This window comes from Salmo salar, chromosome 18 (assembly GCF_965601325.2).
Source record: "Salmo salar chromosome 18, fSalSal1, whole genome shotgun sequence".
Lineage (NCBI taxonomy): Eukaryota > Metazoa > Chordata > Actinopteri > Salmoniformes > Salmonidae > Salmo > Salmo salar.
The window spans coordinates 66,342,273-66,368,829 of record NC_138308.1 but is presented as its reverse complement, the minus strand read 5'-3'; the positions used below and the strand labels follow the sequence as shown (position 1 = coordinate 66,368,829).

The following is a 26,557-nucleotide window of genomic DNA, read 5'->3' as shown; positions in this document are numbered from 1 at the left end:
ATTTCAAGTAACGGGTCACTCAACAGTATACAAACAATAACTAATGTCAAATGTTTGTAATATGAGCGTTGGGATTGGTAGCCAGACTCTATGTAAATTGAACGATGGTTGTGTCAGGGTTGAGGTGATTGTGTGTCTTGTCCGTGCGAGTACTTGTCTAAGCTTAGGCACCTTTTCACATTGAATACAATACAGAGACACACAAGAGCACCATATCCATTCATATTAGATAACTATAATAGATATCATTGATTGACAAGACATGGATAGTGTTTGAGTTTGAATGAAAATACCCTGGTCCCCGTTGGTGTGACCAATAGACCTCCTTCATGCATTTTGAAAAACATACTTAACCCTCTAAATCGTAATGTGTCCTTGTACCTCCCTATATCACCCATCCCTATCAATCATCTCACTCAATGTTTCATTTTCAATGTATGACTAATACGTACAGAGCAATATAGAAGAATCCCCATAAATACTGTATGTATTTGTTAGCGATACTAGCTATCTTAACCCATTGCCACTCAAAAGTGAAACGCCCCTCCACCCTCTGAAGACAGTGCTACTTTCCCATTCAGCTCAGGTCAGAGGTTGGATCATCTTTTGAAGGCGGAAAAGGCGTCCCCTCAGAATAGTATCTCTGTTACAGCAGTGGCCTAATCCCCCAATTGAAGAGCAATTATAAGTTTAGCCACAGACTTTGAGAAAGTAACCATGTGTGATCTTTCCTTTTTTTCTCTCTTTAATTCTGTGACTCCCTGGTGTGTGTCTGTCTGTCTGTATGTCTGTCTAGTGGCTAGCTGTGGCTCTCCCCCAAAGACAGGAGGCTTTAAACACACTGCAACCAAACAACAAGAGAATAGGGGGAATAAAAATAAAGAATAAATAGAGCTTGGAAATGGGAACAGCTCTCTTTCTCTCTCTCTTGCTCGCTCTTTTGCTTTATCTTTGGCTGTCTGTGCCTCCCTCTCTCTTCCTCCTTTTCTCCCTCCCCAATGTGTCTCCCAAGGCACAAGGCTGATTGACTGAGGATTTTTCAGCAAAGCAAACACCCATGGTGGAATACTGTTGGTTGGCGACAACTTTGTGACATAGACCCCCTGTCCCCCCTCTCCCCTCTCCTTCCAGATTACCCAGACCTTCATGTTGGGGCTATGCCACTGTCTGTTTGAATTCTCTAAGCCTCCATTGCTAACCCGGGGATGTTATATTTAATTATATATTTACCCAGCTAAACAAGGTGATAAATGGTCCATAAAGACCCCAAGGGAGCCACACTAGTAGAAATAATAAAATAGTTCAAGGGCATGCGATCGATCACATGCTATTAGATCATGAAACAACCACATGATAAAAACGGAATGGGTTAGTCGAAGAGAAAAAATAACTAGCATCATTAAGTTGAATCTTTTGATTTATAGACAGACTGTCCTTTGGAAGTCATAACCTCTGCGAGTATCGCAAAGTTCATTCTAAAGTTTTGTTTTATAAACGTTGGTACACCTGTGGCCTTTCAAAGAGCAAATCAGAGCCACCTGCCAAGTCTGGGAGTGAAAGGCTAGCTTTCAACTGCGTTACCAAACATGAGCCACAATGCGAGATCACAGAGATACTGGACACTCTGGACAGGTGAGAGAATCTATGGCTGAAAAGAGTTATGCATCAATGTTTCTGAAAGCCTCTCTGTCTCTGAACACTTTTTCAATCCACTGAAGTGAAACAGAAAACACTTTTATGTATTTCTTTTGACTCGGATACCAAAGTCTGGTACAAGACACCGGTCTGGTTTTTTAACATATATAGGCGGTTTTTTTATCTTGTCTTGCCTTTTCTCTTTCTCTTTTTTTGCTTGTTGTTTGAAAATGTTTTCATGGCTTTTTCTTTTGGTGTTTGCTTGGAACGAAGCAGACCTGGGGTGGATGGAATGTGTGTGGAAGAGGAGGGTTGGAAGAAGAGAAGAAAAAAGGGGGGATGTAGAAGAGTGGAGGTAAAGAGGAGAAATGAAGTTTGACGAGGTCAACACTAAAATTCATTGGCAACAAGATACTTGAGACTCCCTGGGCGGCTAGGATAACGAGACAGCACCTCATACCCTCCTAACCACACCTCAACCTGTCCTAACCTCAGAGTTCCTTTACTCCCTTGCTTCCATCCAAACCATCCAAAGCTGGCCTCTACCCTTCTACCCTACTCTCCTCAGGGCTCCTTCAAAGCAGGTGAAGAGTAAACCATGTTGAGGTATCTGTATCCATCCCTCTAGGCTCGCTGAGGCTTGAGATGAGTTAAACTCAGATTGTTTCCCGGGTTAGCCAGGAGGCTAGTAATTAAGTTGTGTTACAGAATAGCACCCAAACAGAACCTGACCCTTGCTCATCAAGTCACAAGTTATCTACACTCAGGCATGCACCCGTAGTGCATCGGATTCATGTAACAAAAGTAGAAAATGTGATGATTGTGACTTTGTATTTCTTTACTTTGTCTCGATAAGATTTTTCACTCAAACAAGCTCATTCACCAACATTAGCCGTTTTGCTACTACAGTACATGTTGCCACACTTCCTGTGTAAGTCTCAGGTGGCTGGGTATGGGGGGTCACTTGCAGGTTACCCATGACAAATTAAACATGGCGACTTAATTACCGACTGTCACTTCTGGTATTCATGACCATACTAATGCGTCACTCACTCCTCTTCTCTCTATCCCTCTTTTTCTCTCACTCACCCTCCATGTCTCTCTTTTTTCTCTCCAAACTAACCCCTGCATCACTTTTTCTCTATACTTCTTCCTCCATATCCTTCTCTCTCTTCCTTCAACCACCCCCTCTCTCTTTCTCTCCCTCCATCCATCTCTTTCTTTCTCTCCATCCATCTCCCTCTCTTCCTTTCCTCGCCGCTTGGCTGCAATAACACTATGGGGCCCCATAGTTTATGTTTACTCCCCTCAGAGTCAGGCCCAAGCTCTATTACCAGCCACGGTTCACGGCTAGCGGGTCACCACCATTCGCCATGGGCATATTACGATGAAGTTACATACAGCATGTTTTCAACCCTTCCTCTATCCATCTATCCCCCCTCTGTTCCCCCACTCCCCCATTTGTTGGTCCACGAGCCCCAGAGAAGCCTAATTGGGAATTCAGTCATGTGGAGCTAGAAGTTGGTTCATGACAAAGTCTTATTAAGGGATGACAGTGGGTATATAAGAAATAGAATTGTAATGTAGTGTTAACATGTAAGGAGGGAGAAGGAAACATTGGGTATTTCATATGTGTATCACATGTGCCTTATTGACTTGAACAAGCATGGCGTGTGGGAGTCAGAACGATTTGGATGTTTATCATAGCAGTATAACAACAGATGTTCAAGGTAACACACAGACAGACAGACAGACAGACAGACAGACAGACAGACAGACAGACAGACAGACAGACAGACAGACAGACAGACAGACAGACAGACAGACAGACAGACAGACAGACAGACAGACAGACAGACAGACAGACAGACAGACAGACACACACACACACACACACACATACGCCTTAAGTAACATTCCTAAATAATGATTAGTTCTTATTGATTGGTGTTGGTGGTACCACTAAGAATACAGAACAGAAACATATTCACGTCTAGACAATCTGCTATTCATTCATTCCGTGTTTGACTGAGATATTAACATAGATCAAATCAGGAACAAATCAACCATTCCCAACAACCATTCATCTCTTTCAGTTAGGGACTTCAAATCTGTGAAGGTCACACGTTATTGACATGAACTGCACAACAAAACATCTTTCTTATTGGCTCCAGTAAAGCATGTACCAGTTGGCTGATATGTGTTTTGAGTTTAGTTTTAGGAACTAGTTTGGGAGCCTGAGCCGGGCCACCACAGCCCCCACAGTCTGACCACAGTATCTCCCTGTGGCTCAATCGTTTTGTTTAGTGTGTTCATTCGGCTTGAATGACTGAGGCATTCAATCACCCGTGGCTGTCATGACCGGCTTTCAATCTCTCGTACAGGCAGAGAGGCAGTCAGAGACCCCGTAGTGATAGCCAGGGCCTGCGTCTGGAAGAGATAAAAAAGCTAACGCTTACTAGAAATGAAAGCCATGCATTCGAAGCTCAACCCCCATCAAGCAAGCCTTACACAGCATGGGGTGCAGTATGCATGTGTCCATTCATCCATCCATATCAGTGTGTGTGTGTGTGAGCATGTGTGTGTGTGTGTATGTGTTTGTGGGAATACGATGTGTGGCCCAGTCATCACTAAGCTAGGGGGGACGTGAACGTGGGGGAGCTGGCGTGGTGATAGAGGGGTCAGGGTGGAGTGAGAGGGAATGGGGTGTCAGTCCACCGCTCTAGGTCAGGGTTAATGACAGCCAGCGTTCATTCAAATTGGCCAACCGGCAGCGAGAGGTCTTGACCTCATGCCACATGACCTGAGGGGGAAGCCGTTTCCTCCGTCTCACCCACTGTCTGTTTCTCTAACGCCGCGGCGGTGTGATATATCTCTCGCCAAAACACAAACAGCACCCTGAAGTGAGAACGGAGGGAAGAAAGAAGGGATGGAGGGAAGGAGGGTGGAGAGCCCCAGGGAAATTCTGCTTTATTTTCCCCTGGCTCTCTGCACTTATGACACTGCTAGACAGATCCCTTTACGCCCTGGACCCTGGGAGGGAGCGAGGAAGCGAGGAAGATTGGTTCTGGCACTCAGAAACCAAACATGATTTCACATGGCGTGCCGGGACAAGTCGTTTTTCTTTTTCTTCATCTCAGGCGCTGCTGCCGCACAGTAGGAAGAAAAGTGGTTTGGAAATTCTATTTATTCGTTTAGAGGAGATAGAATGAATGGAAACGTTGGGTTCTTTTAAAATCTCATCAAACCCTCTGGCTGTTGCAGTGTGTGTGTGTGTGTGTGTGTGTGTGTGTGTGTGTGTGTGTGTGTGTGTGTGTGTGTGTGTGCACTCTATTTTGGTCCGAAAATGTTTTTACATTTTATTTTCGGGAAAGTTAAAATGAAACAATGGTGTTACCAGGACTCAATTTTCCTCTGCTTTCTTTGCCCAAATGTTTCTCTCCCCCCCATCTCACAATCACCTCTTATTTATCAACAATCACTTCATTTAATTCCTCAGAAAAATACATTTCCATAGAGTATAGCAGTCTGGTCATCTAATCCCTCTATAAAGTTTCCTTCATTCCTTTGCTGTTTAAACCACCACCACATTCAAGCATTGGGACTAGATTGCTGTCATGCACGACCCAACATTGTTCCTTTGGGAACGAGGCGAGGAGAGCTGGACTAGGTTTTGATATCTAAACATAATTTAGAGCATTATTGCTGTGAAAGAAATAGGACCCCATTCTGAGCCTTTAATTATGTAACAAATGTTTGACTATTCAAGTGAAATTCCTATGAATATTAATTTCAATTCATTTGTTGAGTGTTGATTGTAATTACATGGAAACATGATTTACTGCCAAGATTGCTGCTGCATTAGCCAGGGAGAGAAAAAACTGGGTAAATAAATGAATGAAGATTTTAATATGCAGAGAGAGGGAGCACAAAATCCCATAATGGTTTACGCGATTTTTTCAGTATATATAAAAAAGAATGTCACAAGTCTCTTATTGGCTGAGATTCAGAGGCGCTTGAAACAATAATTGTCTCTCGATTACGTAATAACAAAGGGGATGTCATTTATATAAGGTGAATGCACCAATTTGTAAGTCGCTCTGGATAAGAGCGTCTGCTAAATGACCTAAATGTAAATGTAAATGGTGACCACCACTTGTACATAACGAGGAGTGTGTGCGCGTGTAAGACATTTTGATGGAGTTGCCAGAATGATCTTTGTCTGCATCGGTAACAAATTGATAATAATGATCTGTGAAAACTGATGTCAGTCTGTCAAGACAGAGGAAAAGGGAAAAGAGCAGTGATAGATAAATTGAGGCCTGTCCTGTTTAATATTCTTATGATGCCGTAAGAAACGAGGGAGGACAGGGGGAGAGGAGGGAGGAGAGGAGGGGAAGAGGACCAAGGGGTGATAGGGGAGATGCCAAGCTAGAGTGGAGCTATGACTGTGTATCTTATTAATGTATCACATTAGCCATTTGTTATGCCATTCATTTTGATAATGACCAAACTTGCTGTTAATTTGTTGCCTCCCTCTGTTGTTCTCTCTCTCATGACACACATATACACACTCGCACACACACATACGCGCACACAACCGAGACGAAAGCGAGGTACACCTACTGTGCTGGACAGTGATTTGTAGTACACCCTGTCCTGCTGCCTCATCAGTTGTTCCTGCAGAGCTTTTCTTTGTTGATCCTTCCGTGTGGAGAGAAAGGCCTTAGCATTAATGACCTGTTCACTCACTGCTTAGTTCAGAGACAGCACTCGATAATGTGTCTGCTGCAACTACCACTGTCTTACTCAGCCTTGTTCTATGTGTTAAATACACATTTGTGTGTATGTCCTTTCTTACATGCCTTTGCTCTAGTGTTAGCTCACACCTCCCGTAGGGAGGCTGTCTACTCACCTTGTCCTCTTTCAGTATGGGAAGAAAACAAAGTGAAAGAGGCTACAGCGTCCTTCACTCCTCCTTAGCTGTATTTATCACAGAATAAGCTAGCTAGCTGCCATACTCACTCCCTGTGGGTTTTCAGATGCTCTCAGACTGAAAGCGTCCCTATATACCCCATACACAGGTCTTTTATAAGGCGTTTGGGCCTTGTCTTTCTTTATAAAAGGATGTTATTGAATAGGCATACTATGCATTCCTCTATGTTAGCCACACCAACATGTTGTTTGTGTGTGGACAGGCTTATGACTTGTAACTTCGAGAGTGTCATAGCGTTTGGCTACCAGACCCTTTGCAAGCAAACTACTGGAGTTTGCAGCAGTTTGCTTTGTACCAAACTGCTCTAGTCAGAGAAATTGACACCGCTACTTGGACTTGCAGTGCACCAACATCTATCAACTCCCTAAGTTATAGCCCCTTAAGATTCCCCCTACCCTCTCTCCCCTGTTGTATAGTATACAGTGCCTTCAGAAGGTATTCACACATCTTGACTTTTCCACATTTTGTTGTGGTACAGCCTGAATTTAAAGTTGATTAAATTAAGATTTTGCGTCACCTGCCCACATACTATACCCCATAATGTCAAAGTGTACATTTTTACAAATTAATAAAAAATGAAAAGCTGAAATGTCTTGAGTCAATAAGTATTCAACCCCTTTGTTATGGCAAGCCTAAATAAGTTCAGGAGTGTTAGCAGTTGATGTTATTCTTCAATAACACAGACCCCAAAGCAAATCAGGGGGAGGAAAATAGAAGATGATATATCATAGATGTTATGCTGAGAGGTAGATGGTAGATGGTCATTCCTTCCCTGTCCTCAGTGATTCTCTCTCAGTTCTCTCTCCACAGAACAAAGGGACAGCATGTCGTTTTATAACCCAGCCCTATCCTGTGGTTGACCAATTAGAATTCCTTGCAATAAAACTGGGCCAATGGCCAAATAACAAGTATCCTATTTCATACTCAATATATAGACAAATTCCTCCCATGTCTCTGCATTAATCCCCTATTACAGAAAAAACACTATTTCCATTGATTGTTAGTACTCTATTGACTTTTAGTCCTCTGTCTGCATTGTGTATTTATCTTCGAAATATTCTCACAGAGGCACCTACTAGTAGATGGGTAAAAAAACAAAAAAAAACAGACATAGAATATCCCTTTGAGCATGTTGAGGTTATCAATTACACTTTGGCTGTTGGATCAATACACCCATTCACTACAAAGATACAGGCATCCTTCCTTACTCAGTTGCCGGAGAGGAAGGAAACTTCTCAGGGATTTCACCATGAGACCAATGGTGACTTTAAAACAGTTACAGAGTTTAATGACTGTGATAACAGAAAACTGAGGATGTAGTTACTTAAGTGATAACGCCAGAGAAGCCGGTGTTTGGAGGATATATTGGCACGGGTGCTGTTATGACCGAGAAGAAGTTGAGGGCCGGCAAACCGTGCCAATATATCCTCCAAACGTCGGCTTCGAGGGCATTATCACTTTTATGGCAACATTCTTGGCAACATTCTTAACATTCTTATTGTTTCCATTGAACTTGGCATACAAATAAAGGCATTTTAATTAAGTATATGAAGCGTGGTGCTCCTTTCTTTTTGATGACCAATTTACCCCTTTTACCAAAGCGCACCTTCTGTCCACCAAAATCTACTATTGTGTACCTTAACAGCACTTCCCTTCCTTCTTTTTTTTCACTCTCCATATTTTCAAGCATAGTGGTGACTGCATCATGTTATGAGTATGCTTGTAATTGTTAAGGACTGGGGAGTTTTCAGGATTAAAAAGAAACAGAATGGAGGATAGAGGATAACCTGGTTCAGTCTGCTTTCCACCAGACACTGGGAGAAAGATTAACCTTTCAGCAGGACAATAACCTAAGACACAAGGCCAAATATGCACTGGAGTTACTTATCAAGACGACATTTAATGTTCCTGAGTGGCCTAGTTACAGTTAAATCGGCTTAAAAATCTATGGCAATACTTGAAAATGGCTGTCAAGCAATGATCAACAACCAACTTAGAAAATATTGTACCATCCAGGTCTGCAAAGCTTTTAGCGACTTACCCAGGAAGACTCACATCTGCAATCACTGCCAAAGATGACTCAGGGGTGTGAATTATTTTATAAATTATATAGATATTTCTGTATTTCACTTTAAATTTGAAAAAATTGCAAAAAATACCTTTTTACATTATGGGGTAGTACATTTTATCCATTTGAATTCAGGCTGTAACACAAGAAAATGTGGATTAAGTTAAGGGGTATGAATATTTTCTGAAGGCACTGTACCTATTTTCTAAAGGCCCCTGGGTTTACCGCATTTATACTGAAACTGTAACCCCTAAACTCTTTAAACTTGTCCCCTGTCCCACAAAACCCCCCTTCCACCGGGCGTTCCTCCCTCCTATAGTCCAGCTAGTGACCCCCACGCCGTCTCGTTCTCTCTTGTAGCCGTTCCGCCGAGTGACCTTCTCGGTGGTGAGCCAGCCCCAAGACCCCCACCAGCAGGGATCGCTGCAGAGCTGCTACGACAGTGGGCTGGAGGAGTCGGAGACGCCCAGCAGCAAGGGCTCTTCGGGGGGCCCAAGGCTGGGTGCGCTGCCACTGCCCGAGGACAGCTACGAGAGGACCACGCCGGATGGCAGTGTCGGTGAGGCAGAGCATATGGAAAATGGTAGGGGCAAACACTAAAGAGCAGATATAAAGTGCAAAACACATTGACACGCATATTCCACATAGAGTATATAGGTGAACACCAAGGTAGATACATGCAGATGTTTCATTTTGTAGTTATTGCTTGTGTGTAGAGCAAGCAGGTGGCTGTGTGCTTTATGGGTGTATGATTGATTTTGAAGGTTGATTTTGAAGCAGGAAGGTGAGGTGTGGATCATTAGGGAGCGTTGGATGTGTCCTCTGGATATGAATACTGCAGATAGTGCAGGCTGAATTTAATCTGAATTTAATTTGAGACCATGCATGCATTCATCAGGTGAATATAATCTAAAGCATCTCACAGGCAGGTTATTGAATGGGTTTTGCTTTAGCCTTTGATGTGCTCTCCTCGTCTCGTTTTGAAAGACCTATGTTAATTTGATCAGAGCAGTTTTAGTAGATGTATTAGCCTTATTCATTTTCCCTATTAGATCAAGGCCTTGGAAGTTCCTCTTCCTTTGAGCTACGGTATGTAATTTGGACCGCATCCCTATTCGATTGCCTGTTGAATTCAATTTGGATTTAAAATATCTACCCGGCATGATTGATTTTCTACATGATCTTTATTTGGTTTTTGCTCCGATTAACTTAACTTTGTGAAGGCCAAACTGAAAACACTCACTTCCCATTGTATACATCTGAGGCATTGAGTTTGATTCTAAAATAAGCTATCTGCAATACAGATATTCAAGGATACATGTTGGTTCACTGCCCGACGGTGGTTTATTTGTCTATAATCACTGGTTTGCAGGTGGAGCTGATTCTCTTGTAACACACTGAAGATTGTAAAAGGATGGAGGATACCCTAATTAAGATGGAGAAATGAAAGAAGTGATTGTATTGTACGAACTCGTGCTAGCCTAAGTTCCTCCTCAGACTCTGGTGCTATGGTCATTGAGTAGACACTTTTTTCCAAAGAGACTTACAGTTTACACATGTACTCAGTGTTATGTAACCTGTGCTGGAATCAAAACCACAACTCTGGTTTTGCAAGACAAGCAGCGGTTATTTTTTATATAGCCGTTGCTGTATCAGTGGTGCTAGCTGATGTATTCTGTGGTATTGGTATAACCAGCAAGGTTTTAGGGGTTAGGGTAATGGACCCACTAATAGTCTGGTTTAGATCTATCAAGCTGTGACCGTCTTAAGACTGTAAGCCTGAGCACGGCGGTTTTACGAGTGGCTGAGGATGAGAATATTCAAATTTCATAAGTCTGCTGTGATTTTCTTGTGCAATGTTTCAAGGCATTGTGCCCCACAGTTTATCTGAAGGCAAGTCAAACCTTGTGATTTATGACTGCAAGTCCATGTGGACTTCATTTTGTGAATCACACATTGACTTGGTTTTCATAATTCATTATCAAACGTTTCTATAACAACAATACGAAACAATCATTTGACCTACAGGTTGTGAGTCTCTCTGGCTGTGAAATGAACCTGCAGACAGAGATACCAACAGACAGACAGATCCAGACAGGCAGACATACAGATAAAATGTTGAACTCAGAGTGTCTAAATTATCTTTTTAACTTTGCGATTTGCTGAGAACATTGAAGCTACTTAATGCAGATTAAAAGCGCTTTGGATGTCAGATTGCTCAGGCCTACTCAGTGTGGGCTGGGGTCTGCCCTCAGGGTATTTAAGACTTCCCATTGAGAACAATGGCTGCCCATTACGGGCCAAATTAGCCTCAATTAAAGGCTTGTTTCAATTTGGTCTGCGCTTAAAGTAATTGCAATGAAGAAATCAATATGAGACAAGCAGATTAGATAAAAACTAGGGATCTGCTTACCAATCAAACCACTGAGGTAAACTACAGAAAGAAAAAAAACACAGTAAAAAATATTGACATGAATGTGGAGGCTGTGGTCTTTCTATTGCCCTACCGCTCTTTCTGGAAAAAAAGGTCAAACATGGCAAGGTTGAAGAATAACTTTGTATGGAATAAGAACATTTGCCATGCTCGTTCACACAATTTTTCGGAGGATCAGTTGATTTGTTCTGTGTTTATGTGGTGTGTGTGTGTTCTTATTGCCTTTGTCTTCTTGAGTGTGTGTGTGCCTGTTACTCAACTACCTTTTTCACCTCTTCACACCACAAACTTTATCTATACCTCTAATATAAACATTTTATCAATTGCTAGAATGAATTGTTTACTAGTGCGACACATGCCATTTGACAGAAAGCTTACACTTTGGTGCAGTATCTTTGCTGCTTCCACTTAAAATCCTGCAATCTGATTAGTTGAGTTCTGACCTCCCATTCCTACCGACAGAGAAAGCTTTCTGGTTTGGAAGAAGTTGAATGAAGTAAAGAGACTGATCAAATCAACTCAAATTGTATTTGTCACATGCGCCAAATACAACATGTGTAGACCTTACAGTGAAATGCTTACTTACAAGCCCTTAAGAAACAATGCAGTTTTAAGAAAATACATAAAAAATTAAGTTATACTGTAAGAATAACAAATAATTAAAGAGCAGCAGTAAATAACAATAGCGGGGCAATACCCCGGTACTGGTACAGAGTCAATGTGCGGGGACACCGGTGTTGAGGTAATTGAGGTAATACGTACATGTAGGTAGAGTTATTAAAGTGACTATGCATAGATAATAACAAAGAGTTGCAGCAGCATAGAAGGGGGGGGGGGCAATGCAAATAGTCTGGGTAGCCATTTGATTAGATCTTCAGGAGTCTTATGGCTTGGGGGTAGAAGCTGTGTAGAAGCCTCTGGTACTGCTTGCCATGTGGTAGCAGAGAGAACAGTCTATGACTAGGGTGGCTGGAGTCTTTCACAATTTTTAGGGCCTTCCTCTGACACCGCCTGATATAGAGGTCCTGGATGGCAGGAAGCTTGACCCCAGTGATGTACTGGGCCATGCGCATTACCCTCTGTAGTGCCTTGCAGTTGGAGGCCGAACAGTTGCCATACCAGGCAGTGATGTAACCCGTCAGGATGCTCTCGATGGTGCAGATGTAAAACCTTTTGTGGATCTGAGGACCCATGCCAAATCTTTTCAATCTCCTGAGGGGGAATAGGTTTTGTCATGCCCTCTTCACGACGGTCTTGGTGTGCTTGGACCATGTTAGTTTGTTGGTGATGTGGATGCCAAGGAACTTGAAGCTCTCAACCTGCTCCACTACAGCCCCGGTCCTCCTTTTCCTGTAGTCCACAATCATCTCCTTTGTCTTAATCACGTTGAGGGTGAGGTTGTTGTCCCTGCACCACACGGTCAGGTCTCTGACCTCCTCCCTATAGGCTTATATATTATAACATCATTGTTGGTGATCAGGCCTACCACTGTTGTGTCATCGGCAAACTTAATGATGGTGTTGGAGTCGTGCATGGCCGTGCAGTGAACAGGGAGTACAGGAGGGGACTGAGCACGCACCCTGAGGGGCCCCCGTGTTGATGATCAGTGTGGCGGATGTGTTGTTACCTACCCTTACCACCTGGGGGCGGCCCGTCAGGAAGTCCAGGATCCAGTTGAAGAGGGCTGAATCACTATATCCCTTCCAAAGGGAGGCTGTGCCATTATACTACTACCCTCATGCAGCAGTTGAATCACACACGGACACCCCAGTGCTACATTAACTTGATGCTAACCCACTGTCCATTCAAACGGGGAGTTTCTATGACAAAAAAGGGGGAACAAAAGTTAACAGATGGGCGCAGTGCCGTGTAGCCTCGGCACTTGGGCATCGTTAGGCTGTTGAAATAATTGTGGTCGTTAGGGTTGCATGAGAGATGTGTCGTGACATTGGGAGATGCACGGGGTCTTTGTGTTGCCCTGCTGTGTGTGTCCTCACACCCCCGCCGTCTGACCAGAGTGTCGGGATTAAGGTCAGGGAGGAGGGAAGGAGAAAGGCTGCACAATGCACCATGACTACCTCAGTCTGGTTACTCTATCTTTGTGGAGAAAGGGGGTTGAAATGTATCCAGATTCACAAAGAAAGGATATAGCTGCCAAGTGCTGAGAGAGTGTAGATCAGAAAGTATAGGAAAGTGAGATTTTTTTTTTGCACAAGTTTACCCTTCACATTGAATTATACTATCCATAAAACGTCCTACTCCCCAACTCCCTCTGAGCCTGCATGGACTTAGTCATTTTGAAATGTCACACGGTTGAGTCTTCGAGGTCATCGTCACACCTCTCTCTGCTATAGTCTGTTATTCCCATGTCTATTCCGCCCACTTCGAGGTTGAGTGGCATCCTTGGGAGCCGGACTGCTGGAGTTATGTTTAGAGAAGCGGGAGTGTTTGTTCCAAGGCTCCAGGAGCCACGTGGGAAATCCTGACATTGGTCGTTGTCAATCAAAGGAGACTGGTGGGAGGAGCTATATGAGGACAGGCTCATTGTAATGGCTGGAATGGAATAAATGTAACGGAGTCAATTGTGGTTTCCTTATGTTTAATGTGTTTGAGACCGTTCCGTCTATTCCATTCCACCCATTACAATCAGCCTGTCCTCCTATAGCTCCTCCCACCAGCCTCCTCTGTTGTCAATTAATGATCACGCAATAAATGTGGAGGCACAAGGCGCAGTCCACCACCACTGCAATCCCCTGTCTCTTTCTCCCTCATTCTTTCTCTCTCTCCCTCTCTACCATTCTCTCTACTTCTCACCCCATTTCCATCTCCCCACTTAGAAACTACACTACAGAGTTCCATGTTCAGCACATTCCAACACTGTACAGCAAAGCATCCTAATAACTTGATGCTACGGCTGTGTGTTTAGTTATTCATCAGTTTACCCGTCGCTCATTAGATATTCATAAAAGCGGAGTGTCGGAAGTCAAACACTCCATTAGACAGTTATGGATGGCTAGGGTACGTCTCAGAAGTAGTGTGGGTGGGGTAGGGATTTGGCAGGTCAGGATAGGCAGAAAATGTATATTGCTCTTCTTGATCCCAAGCACCGTGAGACCTGTGAATGTTTAATTTCTCAATATAAATCGGCAGCCAGCCAGCACATTGAGAAAATACACCTTTATGCATTGTCCTTTCATCTGTAATATGCAAAGTGTTACATAAGAGGGAGAACACACTATCCCCAGTTTGTAAGATATGTTTTATGACTGATTAGACATTGACTTGTGTTTGTGTTCAAGAGGTCATAGATATCCTCCTGTCACAGGGGAGTGACTATCTAAGCCATTTCCTGTGAATCTTTGTGTAATGTTAGCCTTTATAACCTAGAGAGAGAGAGACAGAGCGAGTGAGAGAGAGTGTGAGAGAGAGGGGGAGGGGGGTGGGTATGAGTGAAATATTGTTTGTTATTTAGAGGTAAGAAAAGCATATATGATTGTAGAGAGAGGTAAAGAGAGAGAGATGAACATAGAAAAGTGGTGGAAAGACTGACCAGGGTGCTGCTAGCGTTATCATGCATAGCGTGGTGTCTCTTGTTTTGCGCTGACGCTGATTCATAAACACCATCATTAAGTGCCTGGAACCCTGCTCAGTGCAACGGGAGATACAAGTGCTACTCGGAACTCGGGACCCCAAGGAGTGCACGTTTTGGTTTTTGCCCTAACACTACACAGCTGATTTAAATGATCAAAGCTTGATGATTAGTTGATTATTTGAATCAGCTGTGTAGTGCTAGGGCAAAAAACGAAATGTTGGGGTCCCGAGGACAAAGTTTATGAAACCCTGCTTTTGGCCTTTCTCACGGTCTGTCTGTCTGTCTGTCTATCTATCTCGCTTTCTTTCTTTCTTTCTTTCTTTCTTTCTTTCTTTCTTTCTTTCTTTCTTTCTTTCTTTCTTTCTTTCTTTCTTTCTTTCTTTCTTTCTTTCTTTCTTTCTTTCTTTCTTTCTTTCAATCTTTCTTTCTTTCTCGCTATCTACTTCTCTCCCTCCCTCCCTCCTCTCTCTTTCCCATTCCTTCAGAGTATCACAGTAGATTATGATATTGTTGGTGTTGTTTCTTCTGCTCTCTCTGTTGTGCTCGTCAGACTGCTGCTTAGGCTGGTTATTAGCGAGTGTGTGGCGCATTGTAGAAAAAAACTCAGTTACAATCTGACGGCCAGATGGCAAAGAGAGCCCATTTAATTAAAGCCATTCATATTTCAAGAGCTCAGCAGCACTGGTGCAGTCGCCTGTCTTATTTCCCCGACTTGGGTGGAAATGAGGATGGAAAGTGTGTTTGGGTAAAGGCGGAAGACACACACACACACATTGATAATACTCACACACACATTGAAAACACACACCTATCTTGTGTTGGATATGGGAAGGGCTATTGGCTGATTTGGATTTATCATGTGATTGGATTAATTGGATGTGTATGCGTCAGCACGTGTCAGTGTATGCAATTTTGTGTGATGCACACACGTGTGTGTGTGTTGACTCTCCTCCTCCCTTTCAGAGCAGTGTAGTGGAAAATCACACCATCAATCTGTGTTTTACACTCACATTTTTTTCCCATCGACCTCTACAAGGTCATATCTTCCATGTGTACACACACTGTAGGAGGCATGGGAATAGTTCAAATCAATGCTGCTGTATTTATCAGAAATGCTAAATCAGCCCCAGAAACAGTGAAATGTCTGCCAACAGGTATATCTTAATCAGTTATGCCTTCTTAACCCTGAGTATGTGTGTGTGCATGCGTGCGTGCGTATGTGTATCAGAGAGCCAGTATGTGTGCATTGCTATAATGAATGGTAGGAGTCTCTAGTAGGGATTCATATTTTCCCCAAAATCTACCAAGTTTCAATAACAGGACTATTCATATTTATCCCGGGATATAGTGCAAAAAATTTGAATTGCCCATTTAAAGCATTTTAAACCAAGATCACTATGCCATAGTTTTCCCCAAATAAGAGGGGTGCTGGGCCACTTTGGCTGCGCCACTATGTAAAGAATTAAGAGCAAATGAAACCAATATTTAGAAAAGAGTAAGTATCTTTGATCGCCAATAATGTTGTGTAGCCTTATTGAATCACACATACATTGTAACGACAATCAAATAAAATCAAATGACCAAGCTTGCAAGATAACCTCTTTCAACGAATGACAGAATATCTTCTATATTTGGCAAAATGTATTTGATGATTATACAGATAGCAGATCAGCTCATGAAAAACTGGGAGATGAAGAGTGGAAAAGATTTAAATCCTTTAGTTTACTTCTTAAGCCAGTTAAGAAGACATTCTTATTTAGAATGACTGCCTACTGGGGAACAGTGGGTTAACTGCCTTGTTCAGGGGCAGAAGGACAGATTTTGAACTTGTACAGGTCGGGGATTCGAGCCAACAACCTTTATATTACTGGCCCAATGCTCTAACCACTAGGCTACCTTCCTCCTCCAATATCAAGGTATCTTAACGGGGACCAAGTTTAAAAAAAACATATTCATATCTACTCTCATACCGTTTGTTGATCACACATTCTCTACTGAAGCTCTCATATGGGCAGCAAGTACAAGAAAGCGCAGAGAAGCGGGGGGAATGTATAGTGGTATTTTGACATGCATAGGCGAGAGATGTGCTTTGATAATGCATCCTATGGATTACAGAATAAAGTTAGGAATGTTCATGCGAGACAAGAGTCAGGATTTTGGGTTTAAGTGGGATTGGGACTGGATAGGAAAATAGCCTATGCTTAAGGACAGGAGAATATAGAATGTTCCCTCATGATCCGGAATTGTTAACAGATAACATGCCTGTGACATAGATGCCTATGTAGTGAATTGTGCATAGGCCTATCAAATGTGTGACTGTCTGAAGAGTCACAATGACAGCTCAAAAAGGTTCACAATATTTTATAGGCTATACTGTAGCGGTACCCTGTAAGGTTTATTCATGTCACATGTGCAGCAAAAAAAGAAACGTCCCTATTTCAGGAACATGTCTTTCAAAGATAATTCGTAAAAATCCAAATAACTTCACAGATCTTCATTGTAAAGGGTTTCTACACTGTTTCCCAAGCTTGTTCAATGAACCATAAACAATTAATGAACATGCACCTGTGGAACAGTCGTTAAGACACTAACAGCTTACAGACGGTATACAATTAAGGTCACAGTTATGAAAACTTAGGACACTAAAGAGGCATTTCTACTGACTCTGAAAAACACCAAAAGGAAGATGCCCAGGTCCCTGCTCATCTGCTTGAAAGTGCCTTAGGCATGCTGCAAGGAGGCATGAGGACTGCAGATGTGGCCAGGGCAATAAATTGCAATGTCCGTACTGTGAGACCCCTAAGACAGCACTACAGGGAGACAGAACGGACAGCTGATCATCCTCCGGGTGGCAGACCACATGTAACAACACCTGCACAGGATTGGTACATCCGAACATCACACCTGCGGGACAGGTACAGGATGGCAACAACAACTGCCCGAGTTACACCAGGAACGCACAATCCCTCCATCAGTGCTCAGACTGTCTGCAATAGGCTGAGAGAGGCTGGACTGAGGGCTTGTAGGCCTGTTGTAAGGCAGGTCCTCACCAGACATCACTGACAACAACGTCGCCTATGCGCACAAACCCACCGTCGCTGGACCAGACAGGACTGGCAAAAAGTGCCCTTCACTGACGAGTCGCGGTTTTGTCTCACCAGGGGTGATGGTCGGATTCACATTTATCGTCGAAGGAATGAGCATTACACCGAGACCTGTACTCTGGAGCGGGATCAATTTGGAGGTGGAGAGTCCGTCATGGTCTGGGGCCGTGTGTCACAGCATCATTGGACTGAGCTTGTTGTCATTTCAGGCAATCTCAACGCTGTGCGTTACAGGGAAGACATCCTCCTCCCTCATGTGGTACCCTTCCTGCAGGCTCATCCTGACATGACCCTCCAGCATGACAATGCCACCAGCCATACTGCTCGTCCTGTGCGTGATTTCCTGCAAGACAGGAATGTCAGTGTTCTGGCATTTGCCAGCGAAGAGCCCGGATTTAAATCCCATTGAGCACATTTGGGACCTGTTGGATCGGAGGGTGAGGGCTAGGGCCATTCCCCCCACAAATGTCCGGGAACTTGCAGGTGCCTTGGTGGAAGAGTGGGGTAACATCTCACAGCAAGAACTGGCAAATCTGGTGCAGTCCATGAGGAGGAGATGCACTGCAGTACTTAATGCAGCTGGTGGCCACACCAGATACTGACTGTTACTTTTGATTTTGACCCCCCTTTTTTTCAGGCACACATTATTCAATTTCTGTTAGTCACATGTCTGTGGAACTTGTTCAGTTTATGTCTCAGTTGTTGAATCTTGTTATGTTCATACAAATATTTGCACATGTTAAGTTTGCTGAAAATAAACGCAGTTGACAGTGAGAGGACGTTTCTTTTTTTGCTGAGTTTAGCTACCCTGACTATTTTCATTGACCCTTTTTGCACAAACTTTTTGACTCATCACATGCTGCTTTGGTTTTATAATCTATACTTTCTATCTATTATCTTTATTTATTATTTTTCCTAGTCACTTTATTCCTACTTATACAGTATCTACATATCTACCTCAATTACCTCGTACCCATGCACATTGACTCGCTACTGGTACCCCGTGTATATCGCCAAATTATCGTTACTCATTGTGTATTTGCCTTCCCTGTAGCTCAGTTGGTAGAGCATGGTGTTTGCAACGCCAGGATTGTGGGTTCAATTCCCACAGAGGGCCAGCACAGAATTTTTTTAAATTAAATGTATGCATTCACTACTTTAAGTTGCTCTGGATAAGAACGTCTGCTAAATGACTAAAATGTAAATGTATTTACTATTAATTTTATTATTATGTGTTATTACTTTTCTATTATTTCTCTATTTTCTTTCTCTCTGCATTGTGGGAAGGGCCCTTAAATAAGCGTTTTACTTTTAGTCTACACCTGTTGTTTATATAGAATGTGACGAATACATTTTGATTTGATTGGATAATGTGTTATTTTTTTAATCTGAAGCTGCACATGTTCTGTGGGGCCTGCATTTGTGCCGACATTGAGGAAAATGGTCATTTCCCAGGTCTTGTCATTTTTTTTTTTTTCAGGAAATGTGAAGAGTGTTCCTGGGACAGTCCTGGGATCCCGGTTACACATGTTAATCCTTAATCTCTAGCTAGCTCGATGTACTGTATGCCTAGAGCCCCTCTCCTTATCTTCTCTCCTCTCTCCCTCCCTCCCTTGGTTCTCCACTCCTCTGTTGCTCACATCATCATGAGGCGAGAGAGAGTGAGGGAGTGAAAAGAATAGAGGGAAAGTCAAAAAGCGAAGGGCGTGTGAGGTGAAGCTGCTGTTTGTGGTGGGGGAGCAAACCAGGCAGGTATTCAAATCAGTTGCTGGTGTCATATACAGTATACATACTACCATACAACAAATGGCCAGTCAGGCCAGCTAGTCTATAAGCAACCAGTACAGCGTTGAGTCTCCTTCCTAAACCTCAGTCAGTAACAAAAAATAATACAAGAAATGAAGAAACACTAAAAATATTAAAAACCCATGCTCCAGAGGTTGGCTTTCTCCTCTGAGCTGTGGAAGAGAAACGCACTCTCACACACACACACTGAGCATTGTGGTGTTTGTGTGTACCGAAGCACAGACTGACTCCCACTCCGACCGAGGTGGATTTATCTAGGTCTGGGGGAGATTAGAGTAGGGATGCTGCAGCCATTCTAAGACAAATACAAAGAGAAGCACCACAGAGAAGAAGGTGGCCATTTTGTTGGAGGGAAATATTTTTCACTTCACATTTAGCCACTTTCATTGTTATAAGTCTGAGTTCACTATCTGTGTATAGTAAGAAACAGGTAAGCTAGAGCTGTAGTCATTCCAGGAATAGTAAATATAGAAGAACCACAGGAAAAGACACCAGTGCTATGTCTATGGATTGACAGAAATAGACGGGCATGGGCTTGTAGGCAACACAGAGGGACTAGCATGGTCTTTCAAGCCACATTGTAAGGAAACATGACTGTTTTGTGAATGAGGGCCAGTACAGTCCTACCAAACCTTTGTATACAGCTGGACCTTTTAGGTGCAACCAAGCGTCAACTAGCAATTTGGCCCGCTTCCGAATCACACTGGCACATGCTATTTGGGAGAAAAATCACCCTCCGTGACATATGTTGATTTGAAATGTTCCTGCTTTTTTTATTTTTTATTTATTTATTGTTGCTTCACTCCTTCAATCTCTCTTCGTTTCAGCGGGAGAAGGGGGGAAAGGTGGGCCAGTTTTCAATGAAGACAAACACCTTGGAGGCGCTCAGCCAAATCCTCCCCCTCCTCTCTGTTTCTGTCCTTCTGTCTCTCCCCTTCATTCTGTCTCTCTCTTGTTCTCCCTCCCTTTGTTCTATTTTCTTCTCTCCTCCCATCCTCTTTTCTTTCTCTCTCCCTCTCCTTTCTATCTCTCTGCGTCTCTCCTCGCTTTCTCGCTCTTTCTCTCTCTGCATTAGCACAATTAGATTTGCGTGAGTGTGTGTGTGTTCGAGCGAGTGTGCGAGTGTGTGTGTGTGTGTGTGTGTGTGTGCATGCATGTTTACGTGCGGTAAACATGTTCAATGGGGTGGAGGCCGCAGGGCGGGGGAGGTGTATGTCGGTGCGCATTGACGCGTCGGGGGGCTATGTTGGCAGAGACGGGGCACAGTGGGTGCCATGTCTACTTCAGTGTGAGACACATGGCACAGGGGGTACCCAGCTCACCAATCAACAGGGTAGTTGCCAGCTGCATATCATCCTCTGTCTGTCTATGTGTGTTGTCCATCTGTCTCTTCTCTTTGTCTCTTCTCTCTGTCTCTTATCTGTTTGTATAAGGCAGTATAGACTGAGTGTACAAAACTTTAGGAACACCTTCCTAATATTGAGTTGCACCCCCTTTTGCCCTTAGAACAGCCTCAATTTGTCTGTTATTGAACTCTACAATGTGTCAAAAGTGTTCCACAGGGATGCTGGCCCATGTTGACTCCAATGCTTCCCACCGCTGTGTCAAGTTGGCTGGATGTCTATTGTATGTTGGACCATTCTTGATACACACTGGAAACTCTTGAGCATGAAAAACCCAGCAGCGTTGTAGTTCTTGACACGCTCAAACTGGTGCACCCGGCACTTACTACCATAACCCGTTCAAAGGCACTTAACCTCTATGGGCTAGGTGGGACGCTTGCGTGGGACGCCTACTCAACAGCCAGTTGAATCCTGTGGCGCGTTATTCAAATCCTTAGATATGCTATTACTTTAATTTTTCAAAAATATGACTATTTTACACCATTTTAAAGATAAGACTCTCGTTAATCTAACCACACTGTCCGATTTCAAAAAGGCTTTACAACGAAAGCAAAACATTAGATTATGTCAGCAGCGTACCGAGCCAGAAATAATCAGACACCCATTTTTCAAGCTAGCATATAATATCACATAAACCCAAACCACAGCTAAATGTAGCACTAACCTTTGATGATCTTCATCAGATGACAACCCTAGGACATTATGTTATACAATACATGCATGTTTTGTTCAATCAAGTTCATATTTATATCAAAAACCAGCTTTTTACATTAGCATGTGACTAGCATGTGACTAGCATTCCCACCGAACACTGCCGGTGAATTTACTAAATTACTCACGATAAACATTCACAAAAAGCAGAACAATTATTTTAAGAATTATAGATACAGAACTCCTCTATGCACTCAATATGTCCGATTTTAAAATAGCTTTTCGGTGAAAGCACATTTTGCAATATTCTCAGTAGATAGCCCGGCATCACAGGGCTAGCTATTTAGACACCCAGCAGGTTTAGCACTCATCAAAGTCAGATTTACTATAAGAAAAATGTTCTTACCTTTGTTGTCTTCGTCAGAATGCACTCCCAGGACTTCTACTTCAATAACAAATGTTGGTTTGGTCCAAAATAATCCATCGTTATATCCAAACAGCGGCGTTTTGTTCATGCGTTCTAGACACTATCCTAAAGGCTAAATAAGGGTGACGAGCATGGCGCAATTCGTGACAAAAGAATTCTAAATATTCCATTACCGTACTTCGAAGCATGTCAACCGCTGTTTTTTATCCAGCCGTGTCAATACTGCCCCCTATCCCCAACAGGTTAAACATTTTGTCTTGCCCATTCACCCTCTGAATGGCACACATACACAATCCATGTCTCAATTGTCTCAAGTCGTATAAATCCTTCTTTAACCTGTCTCCTCCCTTTTGAAGTGGATTTAACTTCTTGGGGCTATGTGGGACGCTAGCGTGCCACCCGTGGTGCACCCTATCAACAGCAGGTGCATTTCAAGAGCGGCAAATTTGAAACCAAATAAATGTCAAAATTCAAATTTTTCAAACATACAACTATCTTACACCCTTTGAAAGATAAACATCTCCTTAATCTAACCACGTTGTCCGATTTCAAAAAGGTTTTACGGCGAAAGCATAAAGTTAGATTATGTTAGGAGAGTACATTGACAATAGCTGTGTGTAATGTTTTGTCAATTCAAAGACAGGCGTCACCAAAACCATAAAACCAGCTAAAATGATGCACTAACCTTTAACAATCTCCATCAGATGACACTCCTAGGACATTATGTTAGACAATAAATGCATTTTTAGTTCTATCAAGTTCATATTTATATCCAAAAACAGCGGTTTACTATGGCGTTGATGTTCAGGAAATCGTTTCCCTCCAATAACCGGCAGTCAAGTCAGCACCACAAATTAAATAATTAAAATTAGAAAACATTGGGAAAATATTATATTGTCATTTAAAGAATTATAGATTTACATCTCTTGAACGCAATCAACTTGCCAGATTTAAAAATAACCTTACTGGGAAATCACACTTTGCAATAATCTGAGCACTGCGCCCAGAAAAATACGCTTTGCTATACAGACAAACGGCCATGTTGGAGAGATCTAAAATCGAAAATACTATGTAAATAATCCATTACCTTTGATTCTCTTCATCAGATGTCACTTCCAGGAATCCCAGGTCCATAACGAATGTAGTTTTGTTCAAAAAAGCTCATCATTTATATCCAAAAAGCTCCGTGTTGTTAGCACATGATCTAAGCCAGCCGGACTTCTCGTCATGAACGAGGGGAAAAAATATATTTACGTTCGTTCAAACATGTCAAACGTTGTATAGCATAAATCATTAGTGCCTTTTTTAACCAGAACATGAATAATATTCAAGGTGGACGAATGCATTCTCTTTTATAACGTATTGGAACGAGGGTACCCAACATGAACTCGCGCGCCAGAGTCTAATCGGCCATCACCGTTCCAAGGCTCTTGTTCGGTCAGATCTCACAGTAAAAGACTCAAAACACTTTGTAAAGGCTGGTGACATCTAGTGGAAGCAATAGGAAGTGCCAAAACATTAATCAACCCCTGTGTGTTTCAGTGGCATAGGCTTAAAGGTAATTCAACACATCAGGTATCCACTTCCTGTCAGAAAATGTCTCAGGGTTTTGCCTGACAAATGAGTTCTGTTATACTCACAGACACCATTCAAACAGTTTTAGAAATTTTAGGGTGTTTTCTATCCATATATAATAAGTATATGCGTATTCTAGTTACTGGGTAGGATTAGTAACCAGATTAAATCGGGTACGTTTTTTTATCCAGCCGTGAAAATACTGCCCCCTAGCCCCAACAGGTTAACAAGTGACATCAATAGGAGATCATAGCTTTCACCTGGTCAGACTATGTCATGGAAAGAGCAGTTGTTCCTAATGGTTTGTACACTCCGGGTAAATATCTCTCTGTGTAATTTTACTCTTCAGTATTTGGCGTTGTATTATGCATTTGTGTGCGTGTCTGACTTTGTGTATATATGTGTATTTCTGTACACGTGTATGTATGTGTGTGTGTTGTCCCCAGTGTGTTGCCCCCTCAGCATTAGTTTGGCAGAGCTGTGTGGTGGGGGAATAGGCATGAGGTCTCTGTGCTTTAAGAAAGGCCTGCTCTAGCTGAGTGTCTCTCTCAGGAGGGTATGGAAGTGCGAAGGAGGGCCTCACAACACAGGCTGCATGGGGCTGCATGCCAAAGAACTGCACCAGGGGCGGATGGATAGCCACAGAGAGAGGGGAGGAGAGAAAATCAAATAATAGAGAATGATTTTCCAACTTGAGGAACATGGTGAGAGCGTGCTGAAAAATAGAGTTATACAAAAGGCACAAGGCTTTGTATATATACATGTACTGTATAGATGCACATACTGTTTTGCTTTTTGTGTATTGCTGTGTATATTTTTTTCTACAGGGCTCACCTGGTCTTAGCATGACTCCCTGTAAAAATAACAAATATACACATGCACATGCATGTCCACACGCAGAGGTACCTACAGAGGTATAGCGGTCATCTGTATGTAATAACCTGAGAAATGTGTTTCCCTTTAGCTCTAGCTTAACTCTGGTGTTTGTTCCCTGGAATTTCTCAAAAGCTTCCAATTGCCGGCAATTTAATTTGGCGGTGAAGGTATGTAGCCGTGATTATAGCAAACAATCAAATTTACGATACCGAGGAAAATTGAAACGAGGACGGAATAGGTGAACAAGATTTTCCCAAGCCCATACAACAAACCAAAACCAGATCGGACCTACTTAAAACCAATATACAAGAACTGACTTCATTCACTGTGTGATTACCAAAATTGGTCACTAGTAGACATTTTTTTAGGTTTGTGTATGTGTGAGTGTACGTGTGTTTGGGGAAGAACAGTTAGTTCAAATGCTGACAGGGTCTACAGGAATTTGCCTGAAGGAGAAAGAGAGGGATGATATCTGCTTCATTTCTCTGCTATAGTTGAAGTCTGGTCTACTTTTGACAAATGAGAGTGGATGTTTGTCAATGGGTTCAGTATATTTGGAAAACTTGTGTGTTGTTTGCAACTGTAAGCTTGTATGTGAACATACCGCCTCTCTACTTGACCTTTTGTGGCATGTTTAGGGCATGTGTCTTGCTTTGTTTTAATTGCATCTGAGTGCTTTTGACATGTGTGGGTGTTGCGTGTATGCACGTGTGTTTATATCTTTGTCTCTCTATGTGTGGTTGTGGGTGTGTGCTTTCCTGTGTTTCTTTGTCTCTGTGTGTGAGAGTGCATAACAGCTTGACAGTGGCTTAACCTTTGCCATTTCAGTCTCTTCCCAGCGTCTTCTCATGTCATCATAACCTTCCACTCCCAAAGCTCCCTTCACATAATGTCTCTTACAAGAGAATAAGCCAGTAGGAAGCTGGAAACCACCAGTGACTGACCCTGAACCCATGGCATTTAACCTCTTGGGGCTAGGTGGGACGCTAGCGTGCCACCCGTGGTGCACTCCATCAACAGCAGGTGCATTTCAAGAGCGGCAAATTTGAATCCAAATAAATGTCAAAATTCAAATTTTTCAAAAATACAACTATGTTACACCATTTGAAAGATAAACATCTCCTTAATCTAACCACGTTTTACGATTTCAAAAAGGTTTTACGGCGAAAGCATAAATTTAGAGTATGTTAGGACAGTACATTTACAAGAGTTGTGTGTAATGTTTTGTCAAGTCAAAGACAGGGTCACCAAAACCATAAAACCAGCTAAAATGATGCACTAACCTTTTACAATCTCCATCAGATGACACTCCTAGGACATTATGTTAGACAATGCATGCATTTTTAGTTCTATCAAGTTCATATTTATATCCAAAAACAGCGTTTTACTATGGCATTGATGTTGAGGAAATCGTTTCCCTCCAATAACCGGCAGTCAAGTCAGCGTAACAAATTAAATAATTAAAATTAGAAAACATTGGTAAAATATTATATTGTCATTTAAAGAATTATAGATTTACATCTCTTGAACGCAATCAACTTGCCAGATTTAAAAATAACCTTACTGGGAAATCACACTTTGCAATAATCTGAGCACTGCGCCCAGAAAAATACGCGTTGCGATACAGACTAGACGTCATGTTGGGGAGATCTAAAATCGAAAATACTATGTAAATAATCCATTACCTTTGATTCTCTTCATCAGATGTCACTTCCAGGTATCACAGGTCCATAACGAATGTAGTTTTGTTCAAAAAAGCTCATCATTTATGTCCAAAAATCTCTGTCTCGTTAGCACATGATGTAAGCCAGCCGGACTTCTCGTCATGAACGAGGGGAAAAAATATATTTCCGTTCGTTCAAACATGTCAAACGTTGTATAGCATAAATCATTAGGGCCTTTTTTAACCAGAACATGAATAATATTCAAGGTGGACGAATGCATACTCTTTTATAACGTATTGGAACGAGGGTACCCAACATGAACTCGC

At 42.5% G+C, this 26,557-nt stretch overlaps 1 protein-coding gene across 4 annotated transcripts in view; it reads left to right on the top strand.

The window, feature by feature from the left end:
* LOC106577482 (protocadherin-7) overlaps positions 1-26,557 on the top strand; it is a 223,658-nt gene that overhangs the window by 93,599 nt on the left and 103,502 nt on the right. For 3 of the 4 annotated variants that reach the window (XM_014155496.3, XM_014155502.3, XM_014155500.3), the window contains exon 2: positions 9,060-9,282. In XM_014155496.3, coding sequence (XP_014010971.1) covers positions 9,060-9,282 — 223 coding nt within the window. The remainder of the gene's footprint in view (positions 1-9,059; positions 9,283-26,557) is intronic. The other variant, XM_014155498.3, reaches the window with a different exon arrangement.